General features: G+C 40.3%; 1 protein-coding gene across 14 annotated transcripts in view; it reads right to left on the reverse strand.

Annotated features, from left to right (window-relative positions):
• plekha6 (pleckstrin homology domain containing, family A member 6) overlaps nt 1-12,395 on the reverse strand; it is a 307,746-nt gene that overhangs the window by 169,414 nt on the left and 125,937 nt on the right. For all 14 annotated transcript variants that reach the window (XM_061924040.1, XM_061924035.1, XM_061924032.1 and 11 more), the window contains one exon: nt 892-1,006. In XM_061924040.1, the coding sequence (XP_061780024.1) occupies nt 892-990 (99 nt within the window). In that variant the 5' untranslated portion in view covers nt 991-1,006. The remainder of the gene's footprint in view (nt 1-891; nt 1,007-12,395) is intronic.

Below are 12,395 nucleotides of genomic sequence, written 5' to 3' on the forward strand. Positions count from 1 at the left end.
TTATTTAGCTATTCTTGTTTAAATCACACTTACGTGTAACTTACAAATGACAATATATCTATTTATTTAAGTGTGTATCAAACTGGTAGCCCTTCGCATTAATCAGTACCCAAGAAGTAGTTTTTGGTTTCAAAAAGGTTGGTGACCCCTGTACTAGGGCATAAAATCAGTCAGTTGAGTCGGTCCATAGGTTGCCTGTAGGGATTTTTAATGTCCAGCAGATGTCAGTATTTAGTGACACAGTATCGACACAGTATCAATACAGTTTTGCAATGTGTCGAAACGCTTCATGACGCCTCATCAACCCATCACTACCTCAAATATAGCTACAAATGAGGCATAATGATGCAATATGTACATATAGCTAGCCTAAATAGCATGTTAGCATCGAGTAGCTTGCAGTCATGCAGTGACCAAATATGTCTGATTAGCACTCCACACAAGTCAATAACATCAACACAACTCACCTTTCATGCACAACATTAAGTTTGGTAGACAAAATGAGACAGGAAAAGAAGTGGCATAAAACACGTCCTAGAAAGTCGGAGAAAGTTATACATGTAAACAAACTACGGTGAGTTCAAGGACCACCAAAATTAGTAGGACAAAATGGCGCTTGCCAAATACTCGAATCAGTGAAGCATGTTTAATAGAAACAGTGTGCTTTGTAACAATTAGGGAGGTTTGTGTCATGTTTGTCCTCTGACAGAAACCATATTAAAACAAAAGATAGATTTTTTTCCCCTCATCTTTTTCCATTTTTCATACATTTTTGAAAAAGCTCCAGAGAGCCACTAGGGCGGCGCTAAAGAGCCGCATAGAGCCGCGGGTTGTCGACCCCTGGGTTACACCAATTGATGAATAAAAGCAGTATTGCTGAAAAGTTCTTACTCGGCCACATGGGTGGACTTCTTGATGCAGCTCTGAGACCATGGTGTTACTTTTAGAGTGGCTGATCTTCTTGGCAACAGCGTTCTCCTTCCCGTTCATATCCGAATCACAGCTCCTGCACAGACACAAAACCATGTGACGTCACTAAATTGTACAAACCCCAAAACGTACGTTGTGTAAATGGTAAATAAAAACAATGATTTGCTAATCCTTTTCAACTTATATTCAATTGAATAGATTGCAAAGACAAGATATTTAATGTTCCAACTGAGAAACTTGTTTTTTTTTTTGCAAATAATCATTAACTTAGAAATTAATGGCAGCAACACATTGCAAAAAAGTTGGCACAGGGGCATTTGTACCACTGTGTTACATGGCCTTTCCTTTTAACAACACTCAGTAAACGTTTGGGAACTGAGGAGACACATTTTTGAAGCTTTTCAGGTGGAATTCTTTCCCATTCTTGCTTGATGTACAGCTTAACTTGTTCAACAGTTTCCGTTGTGGCATTTTAGGCTTCATAATGCGCCAAACATTTTCAATGCGAGACAGGTCTGGACTACAGGCAGGCCAGTCTAGTACCCGCATTATTTTACAATAAAGCCACGTTGTTGTAACACTTGGCTTGACATTGTCTTGCTGAAATAAGCAGGGGCGTCCATGATAACGTTGCATATGTTGCTCCAAAACCTGTATGTACCTTTCAGCATTAATGGTGCCTTCACAGATGTGTAAATTACCCATGTCTTGGGCACTAATACACCCCCATACCATCACAAATTCTGGCTTTTCAACTTTGCGCCTAGAACAATCTGGATGGTTATTTTCCTTTTTGTTCCGGAGGACACGACGTCCACAGTTTCCAAAAACAATTTGAAATGTGGACTCGTCAGACCATGGAACACTTCTTCACATTGCATCAGTCCATCTTAGATGAGCTCGGGCCCAGCGAAGCCGGGCGGCGTTTCTGGGTGTTGTTGATAAATGGCTTTCGCTTTGCATAGTAGAGTTTTAACTTGCACTTACAGATGTAGCGACGAACCGTAGTCACTGACAGGGGTTTTCTGAAGTGTTCCTGAGCCCATGTGGTGATATCCTTTACACACCGATGTCGCTTTTTGACGCAGTACCGCTTGAGGTCACGGCTTTACTGCTTACGTGCAGTTATTTCTCCATATGTTGCTCCGAAACCTGTATATACCTTTCAGCATTAATGGTGCCTTCACAGATGTGTAAGTTACCCATGTCTTGGGCACTAATACACCCCCATACCATCACACATGCTGGCTTTTACACTTTGCGCCTAGATCAATCCGAATGGTTCTTTTCCTTTTTGTTCCGGAGGACACGACGTCCACAGTTTCCAAAAACTATTTGAAATGTGGACTCTTTAGACCACAGAACACTTTTCCACTTTGCATCAGTCCATCTTAGATGAGCTCGGGCACTGCGAAGCCGGGCGGCGTTTCTGGGTGCTGTTGATAAATGGCTTTTGCTTTGCTTAGTAGAGTTTTAACTTGCACTTACAGATGTAGCGACAAACCGTCGTTACTGACAGTGGTTTTCTGAAGTGTTCCTGAGCCCATGTGGTGATATCCTTTACACACTGATGTCGCTTTTTGACGCAGTACCGCTTGAGGTCACGGCTTTACTGCTTACGTGCAGTTATTTCTCCATATGTTGCTCCGAAACCTGTATATACCTTTCAGAATTAATGGTGCCTTCACAGATGTGTAAGTTACCCATGTCTTGGGCACTAATACACCCCCATACCATCACCGATGCTGACTTTTCAACTTTGCGCCTAGAACAATCCGACTGGTTCTTTTCCTTTTTGTTCCGGAGGACACGACGTCCACAGTTTCCAAAAACAATTTGAAATGTGGACTCGTCAGACCGTGGAACACTTCTTCACATTGCATCAGTCCATCTTAGATGAGCTCGGGCCCAGCGAAGCCGGGCGGCGTTTCTGGGTGTTGTTGATAAATGGCTTTCGCTTTGCATAGGAGAGTTTTAACTTGCACTTACAGATGTAGCGACGAACCGTAGTTACTGACAGGGGTTTTCTGAAGTGTTCCTGAGCCCAGGTGGTGATATCCTTTACACACTGATGTCCCTTTTTGATGCAGTACCGCCTGAGGGATCGAAGGTCCGTAATAACATCGCTTACGTGCAGTGATTTCTCCAAATTCTCTGAACCTTTTGATTATATTACGGACCGTAGATGGTGAAATCCCTAAATTCCTTGCAATAGCTGGTTGAGAAATGTTGTTCTTAAACTGTCGGAAAATTTGCTCACGCATTTGTTGACAAAGTGGTGACCCTCGCCCCATCCTTGTTTGGGAATGACTGAACATTTCATGGAACATTTCATACCCAATCATGGCACCCACCTGTTCCCAATTAGCCTGCTCACCTGTGGGATGTTCCAAATAAGCGTTTGATGAGCATTCCTCAACTTTCTCAGTCTTTTTTTGCAACTTGTGCCAACTTTTATGAAACATGTTGCAAGCATCAAATTCCAAATGAGCTAATATTTGCAAAAACTAACAAAGTTTTCCAGTTCGAACGTTAAATATCTTGTCTTTGCAGTCTATTCAATTGAATATAGGTTGAAAAGGATTTGCAAATTCTGTTTTTATTTACCATTTACCAGAGGTGTGGACTCGAGTCACATGACTTGGACTCGAGTCAGACTCGAGTCATGAATTTGATGACTTTAGACTCGACTTGACAAAATGTAAAAAGACTTGCAACTCGACTTAGACTTTAACATCAATGACTTGTGACTTCACTTGGACTTGAGCCTTTTGAATTGACATGACTTGACATGACTTGCTACTTTCCCCAAAACTCAAAGATGAAAAAGTTATTCGGGAGCGCTCCGTATTTTTCATTGTGTACTTGTCTATCAGCGTGGCGTGTGTCAGCTGGTGTGCTCTCAGTACAACAGCCAATCAAATTAGATCTACTTTGTTTTCATCACACAGCATTCATCCAATCAAATTGCAGGACAACCAACGAAGAAGACATGTCCAAACCACACGCCAGTGAACAAAAAATGATACCTAAAATAATTTCGTTTGGGTATAAAAATTACGAGGTGGTCAACACAAAACGGTTTGCAGTATGCAACACATGCGGTTCCAAAATGACTGATGGAGAGGCAACAACTTCCAACTTCGTCCGGCATTTGAAGTTGCACAAAGAACGGTAAGTTTTGAATGTAAGATAACGTTTATTGGCTAAGTAACGTGACTTTTATTTGCTGTGTAGTTAAATCAGTGAGGCTGTAAACTCACTGCTAACGTTATAACGTTATTGCAAACACGGGAATCTGTTGCAGTTCACTACCTTATTCATACTTTTTGTTCAGTGATTTTTTTTTAAGCAAGGTTACGTTAGTCAATATATCACACGTAACGTTAGACGGCGGTCAGCAGCACCGCGTATTTTAGCCACCTAAAAAAAGACAAAAATAGTAAAATAAAGGTCAGTTAAAATGTATACTATATTATGAATATGTGTACCGTTTTAGCTAGCTTTCTGACATACTGTTGGTTGTTTACCTCAGTGGTCCCCAACCACCGGGCCGCGGCCCGGTACTGGTCCGTGGATCGATTGGTATCGGGCCGCACAAGAAATAATTTTTTTTTTCTTTCTTTTTTTAATTAAATCAACATAAAAAACACAAGATACACTTACAAGTAGTGCACCAACCCAAAACAACTCTCTCCCCCCTTTTGTTCTGGGCATTGAACATGAAGACTCTTCCTTCACTGTTACGAGTGGCCATGAGAGTCTTGGCAGTGCCTGCCTCCAGTGCTCCAGTGGAGCGAGTTTTCAGCCATGGTGGCATCATACTACGCCCCCATCGTGCACAAATGACTGACAGACTCTTGGCTAATTTGGTCTTTTGCAAATGCAATGCAGCATAGGGCCCTGACATATAAAAAGTACAACTTTTTTGTTATGTTCACGTATATGTCATGTTTTTTCAATGTTAACACTTTTGTACAAATAAGTACATTTGCACTTTATTTTTCAATGTGTTTGTTCTGTAAAGGAATGAGTTAATGTTTAAAATGACTGGTTAATAGTGCTATTATAAAGTGCAATGTCAGCACAATTTTCTTTCCTGCAAATTTAAAATGCACTTGTTTTAATAAATAAATACAGCGTTTGAAAAGCATACACAATCTGTGTTAATATATTAGTCTGTGGTTAAAAGGACTTGAAAGGACTCGAAACTCAAAATGCAGGACTTAGGACTTGACTTGAGACTTAACCAGTCTTGACTTTGGACTTGACTCGGGGCTTGCCTGTCTTGACTCGGGACTTGACTCGGACTTGAGGGCAAAGACTTGAGACTTACTTGTGACTTGCAAAACAATGACTTGGTCCCACCTCTGCCATTTACACAACGTGACAACTTCACTGGTTTTGGGTTTTGTACTTTTGGTCCAATATATAGTATAACAGTACTTAAGATCAATGTTTTAAAAATGCATCTGTCATCATGTTTATTTACTTTGAGAGAACGAGAATCTTTAGTGTTGTGGTTTAAGGCAAGTGGTTACTGAGTAGGACGCTTCCACAGCTGCGACTTGACGGATTTCAGCTCAAATGATTACAAACATGACACATTTTCATAGCAAATGTTATGCCGCCCTCCCTTGCACTGACTGGACTGCCTGGGGATGCACAAAGGCTTCAAAAGCTATCTGCAAAGCGAGCAACTAAGTGGCAGATACGGCAGGAATAAACCGCACATGAGCTGGTGATACTGGTGTCACAAAAGATATATTTTTAAACCCAGACTTCATTTTTTATTTAGAAGATAACCCTCATAGAGTCCAACTGTGCTACATTAAACAGTGTCAGAATAATTGTATGTAAGTTATCACAAAACTTTGTTTTCATGAGTTCCCGGCGAGAAGACACAAGCTGTCTTTGATCTTACCAAGCAAAAGGCTTGTAAAACTCCACTGTGTACGAATGGGAAGCGACATGAAGGTGTCGGTTTCTTTGGTCTATTGTGATCCACAGGAAGATCTTGTCTTGACCCGAGATCTACAAAGCGGAGAGGAAGCAGGACCTGACGCAAGCTCCGGGCATCTTTTCTTTGAACTGTTTTGGGACCGAGGGCAACGGCTGTTTACGACCCCCCTTCCCTTTAGAAACAGCTGATGCTATGTAATCAGGTAAAGTCCAAACAAAAGAGGAGGCGTGCAATCCTTTCGTTGGAGCGTGGTGGAAGACTGTACAAGAGTACAGCCCAGACTTTACTCTTTACTTCACTACTTGTAAACAGTGGTTAGAGTGTAGGTTGTGAGTTCAAACCAAAGACTATAAAAATGGGACCTACTACCTCCCTGCTAGGCACTCCGTATCAAGGGTTAGAATTGGGGGTTAAATCACCAAAAATTATTCCCGGGCGCGGCGCCGCTGCTGCCCACTGCTCCCCTCACCTCCCAGAGGGTGAACAAGGGGATAGGTCAAATGCAGAGGACAAATTTCACCACACCTAGTGTGTGTGTGTGACAATCATTGGTACTTTAACTTTAACTTTAACAATTCTCCTCATTCAGCTAAATTGAATCCTGTCTCTGTTGAATTCCTTGCTTCTTGTCTGTTTAATAGATGTCATCGGTGTTTGAACCTGACAAACAATAAGTAGGTTAGATACCATTTTTGAATAGGATTAGGGTCAAGAGAAAGATGACTAATTTAGAGCAAATATCTGAGTGGGCCCCGAGGACAAAAAAAGTTAAGAACGCCTGCTATTAGTTACTAGGAGCTTGCGGCTACACCACAGATAAGCACACAATAGCAAACAAGCTAGATAGACAAAAGTGTCATTAGTTGAGCAATATTGCAGTCTAAAACACAACATTTGTCAATATAAACAATTAGTATTGAGTAATCATTGTTGGCTATTACTTACACATACAAAGTAACAAAGGTGTCCGCATAATTCAACTTATTGTGTCATGAGTGTAACTTAATGAATTATTGTGGCCACCAAGTGTTTCCAAAAAAAAACCTAAAAAATGTTTCACTACTCCAACTTAAAAACAGCTGTGGAGGGAGATGTGGCCAGCGCTGTCTGCAGGAGCAAAGGTCACCGCCTCTGTCCATGGTGCTGAGGACAGAGCACCATCAGACGGTGGGGCGTGGCAGTGCTGACGGCGAGACACAGCTGGTGGGTGATTAGATTTCACAGGTGGTACGTGTTGATCTAATCATCTGTTGTCTTTAACAGTAAGCGGCCGGGAGCAGGAAGAGAGAGAGGATACGGACGTGACTGAAAATTCACGTTCTGCGGGAGAAAGATTGTGATAAATACTTATGCATATTAAAACCTTGTTAAAACCTGCACGCTTGGCTCCTGTGCCGTGTCTGACAGTGGGACTGCGAGGACGCAACTTCCACAACAACATAAGTCAATTCTAGATAGTTAATATCCAATAGGTCAGTATTTTCAGACCCACTTGATCAAAGCTTTTCAATTTCAAAGCTGTATTATCAGTACCGTAACACAAGTGAAAACGTTTTATTAGGACACTGCTATCATGTGAGTCATACTCGTCAACATTTGCATTTCACCATGAGGCAAGTTTTCCGGGAAAATGGGTCAAAACAAGGTATTTTCATTTCCATAAATTAAAAAATAAAAGTTAAAAAAAAATGCTGTCACGAGTTCGCATGGCCGCGGTAATTGTGACCTCAGGATGCAGGAGACAAGTACTTTAATTATCATGCAGCTAACCGAGTCATACCAAAGACTATAAAAAATGGGACCCATTACCTCCCTGCTTGGCACTCAGCATCAAGGGTTGGAATCGGGGGTTAAATCACCAAAAATTATTTTCTGGGCGCGGCCACCGCTGCTGCTCACTGCTCCCCTCACCTCCCAATGGGTGATCAAGGGTGATGGGTCAAATGCACCTAGTGTGTGTGTGTGTGTGTGTGTGTGTGACAATCATGGGTACTTTAACTTTTAACTTGAACTTTAACAGTCAGTAACGTTAATCAATCCTCGAGCCCTGACTGGAGGGCGAGGTAGGCCTTTTTTTAGCAGCCTGATTGGCAACCACCACCAGAGACGGACAGGATGTGGAACTACACTGGGAGCGCCCAACAGGAAACAAATGCGGAAAACAAGGAAACATGACAACATGTGAGACCTGGGGTGACAGGTCGTCACATATTTCACTGGATTAGTTTTTTCTTGCCCACAAGACACTGTCTTTGACCATTATGTCATCAACTCTAACGGTCGGTTACTCTAGTTTTGGCGGAGGGTGTGTCAGTCCATCGCCAGCCAGGCATTAAAAAAATAGACCTAAAAATTAGCGAACATCAATCTTCACTAAGACGTCACTTTCGTCACTTGATTTACATTCACAGCACCCGGCTGCTGCCAGATCATTATTAAGAAAAAACGACCGACATGAAGGCGAGAAACACTTTTTTTATTTCAACAGACTCTCGCGCCGTACCTGCCGTCAAAACTCTGCGCAGTTCCTGTCTTCACAATAAAAGCACTGCTTCATCCTGCCTGCGCTAACAAAATAAGAGTCCCAGAAAGCTGGCGTGCACAAAGCTAGCACGTACTTGCCAACCCTCCCGAATTTTCCGGGAGACTCCCAAAATTCAGCGCCTCTCCCGAAAACCTCCCGGGACAAATATTCTCCGGAAAATCTCCCGATTTTCAGCCGGAGCTGGAGGCCACGCCCCCTCCAGCTCCATGCGGACCTGAGTGAGGACAGCCTTTTTTCACAACGGGCGGACAACAGGGTGACAAGAACTAAATCATCCAGACAAGAGATACATTGTATTATTATGTTTATCTTACCTAAGAATAAATATATTTATTAATAAAAAAATAAAAAAATAAAAATTAATTTTTACTATATTTTGCTGAAAACATCAAAATTTATTGTATTTTTATTTGTATTTTTTCTGACTCCTTATTACATCCAGGCATTAGGATTATACATTAAAATAAACATATTTGAAATAATTAATTTTAAATTATCATAATAATTCATTTGAAATGACCATATTTAATTATTAAAATAATTGCTTGTTTATCAACAACTTTAGCATTTTATTCATTACATTTTGAAGCTCTCAGAAGCCAAGTTATGTTATATTCCTTAAGATTTATTTATGCAAGTTTGAAGTATCAATCATCTAAACACAGTTTTGTTTGCATATTTTCAGGATATATATATATATATATATATATATATATATATATATATATATGTATGAAATACTTGACTTGGTGAATTCTAGCTGTCAATATACTCTTCCCCTCTTAACCACGCCCCCAACCACGCCCTGCCCCACCCCCGACCACGCCCCTACCCCCCACCCCCCGAAATCGGATGTCTCAAGGTTGGCAAGTATGAGCTAGCAAGCTACGGAGTTCGCCGCCAATGTATTTCTTGTAAAGGGTATAAAAAGGAGTACGGGAGCTGGACAAATAAGATGCCAAAAACCAAACCACTTTCATGTGGTATTGGACAGAAAGGAGGACTTTTGTTCTCCTCCATTTCAAAATGCGGACTTTATCATCACTACCGTCTGATTCCAATCAATGCAAGTCATCAGAAACATATTGCTGGGTATTGATTTGTTTTGTTTCATCTGACCACAGAACTTTCCCCCAGAAGGTCTTATCTTTGTCCATGTGATGTCAGATGAAACAAAAATTGAGCTGTTTGGCCACAATACCCAGCAATATGTTTGGAGGACAAAAGCTGAGGACTTCAATCCCAGGAACACCATCCATACCGTTAAGCATGGTGGTGGTAGTATTATACTCTGGGCCTGTTTTGCTGCCAATGGAACTGGTGCTTTACAGAGAGTAAATGGGACAATGAAAAAGGAGGATTTCCTCCAAATTTTTCAGGAAAACCTAAAATCATCAGCCCGGAGGTTGGGTCTTGGGCACAGTTGGGTGTTCCAACAGGACAATGACACCAAACACACGTCAACAGTGGTAAAGGAATGGCTAAATCAGGCTAGAGTGAAGGTTTTAGAATGGCCTTCCCAAAGTCCTGACTTAAACGTGTGGACAATGCTGAAGAAACAAGTCCATGTCAGAAAACCAACAAATTTAGCTGAACTGCACCAATTTTGTCAAAAGGAGTGGTCAAAAACTCAACCAGAAGCTTGCCAGAAGCTTGTGGATGGCTACCAAAAGCGCCTTATTGGAGTGAAACTTGCCAAGGGACATGTAAGCAAATATTAACATTGCTGTATGTATACTTTTGACCCAGCACATTTGCTCACATTTTCAGTAGACTCTTAATAAATTCATAAAAGAACCAAACTTCATGAATGTTTTTTGTGACCAACAAGTATGTGCTCCAATCATACTTGCCAACCCTCCCGGAATTTCCGGGAGACTCCCGAAATTCAGCGCCTCTCCCGAAAACCTCCCGGGACACATTTTCTCCCGAAAATTTCCCGAAATTCAGGTCCATGCGGACATGAGTCCGCTTTCCCACAATATAAACAGCGTACCTGCCCAATCACGTTATAACTGTAGAATGATGGAGGGCGAGTTCTTGGTTTCTTATGTGGGTTTATTGTTAGGCAGTTTCATTAACGTCCTCCCAGCGCGGTAACAACACACAACAACAGCAGTCACGTTTTTGTCTCCCGTAAAGCAGTTCGTCTGCCGTAAACAGCAATGTTGTGACACTCTTAAACAGGACAATACTGCCATCTACTGTACATGCATATGTGACCCACCCATAATGTGTCACATTTTTGTGTTGATTTATTTATTTTATTTTGTGGTTTGAATTCGTTTTTGGAGCTGTCATTACACATTTATCAGTATTCACATTTGTCAGTAGAGGGCAGTAGGGGGTTTCTTCCCAATTGAATGCTATCACCTGCAGACCGCAAGTGTCATGTCATTCTGATGAGCGCGACCAGTCTGTGAACAATTGAAACGTCCTGTGTGCTTTTTCCTCCTGTATAACAGGTTAGTTTTGGTGAATCAACTCACTGAATAATATCCATGTGATCTTTATAAGTTTAAGTACACATTCTGATGGTGGAGCCTAACTCTAACGTGTTTGTGAGTTGTAGTTTGTATTTGTGAATGAATCCAGTGCACAGCTGCAGTAATAAATACAAAAAGGCGACGTTAGTGCGCAATGTTTATATAGGAACTTCTGATCCTAATTCAGACTCCCAAATTAGAGCTCCCGTTTTCTTATTGATTTTATAATGTATATTTGTATAATGTGTGTGTTCTGAAATAGTGACAGAGAATAGAACAAGGATGGACAATTCAACCCTTAACTCAACAATGAGTAGATGAGTGTTATTTGTGTGTATACGTGTAAATAAATGAACACTGAAATTCAAGTATTTCTTTTATTTATATATATATATATATATATATATATATATATATATATATATATATATATATATATATATATATATATATATATATATATATATGTAATAAAAATAAAAATAAATAAAAAATAAATATATATATATATATATATATATATATATATATATATATATAGCTAGAATTCACTGAAAGTCAAGTATTTCTTATATATATATATATTTCTTATATATATAATTCAACCCTTAACTCAACAATGAGTAGATGAGTGTTATTTGTGTGTACATGTGTAAATAAATGAACACTGAAATTCAAGTATTTCTTTTATTTATATATATATATATAATTAAAAAAAAATATATATATATATATAGCTAGAATTCACTGAAAGTCAAGTATTTCTTATATATATATATATATATATATATATATATATATATATATATATATATATATATATATATATATATATATATATATATCTTAACCACGCCTCCCGCCACCCACCCCCCACCTCCCGAAATCGGAGGTCTCAAGGTTGGCAAGTATGCTTGTGGCACTCCATGTGGGACTCGAACCTGGGTAGGTATTTGGAGCATTTTGGGGACTTTTGCCAACTTTTCCAAGTCGTGGGACTCGGCTGGGTGTGTTATGAACATTTTTTGCATCCCGGGGCTTGCGCGGCCGGGGAGGTATTTTGGACAAAATTGGGACTTTTGACCATTTTGGCCGCCTTTTTCCCCTCTTCTTACCCGCCTTCCTGTGCACCATTGCTGGGTGTGTTTTGGACATTTGGACAAAAATAGTTTCAAGCATGTTTTTACTCAATATAGGTCATCAAATCTCAGCAACAAGCTGGAATATCTTACTGAGATCATTTAGGACCAAAACACTTAAAACAAGTAAAACACTCTAACATCAAATCTGCTTATCAGACAAAAAATAAGCAAATTTCACCCTTATTTAAGATATTTAATCATACTTAGATTTGATGTTTTGCAGTGCAGATTGCTGCAGAGGCCTGAGGAGCGTACACAGATCTGCAATAGCGGCAGAATGAGACCAAAATTTGGAGAAAATAGATAAACAAGGCTGCAAGCCGCGGGGA

The sequence above is a fragment of the Nerophis lumbriciformis genome, linkage group LG28, assembly GCF_033978685.3.
Source record: "Nerophis lumbriciformis linkage group LG28, RoL_Nlum_v2.1, whole genome shotgun sequence".
Classification (NCBI taxonomy): domain Eukaryota; kingdom Metazoa; phylum Chordata; class Actinopteri; order Syngnathiformes; family Syngnathidae; genus Nerophis; species Nerophis lumbriciformis.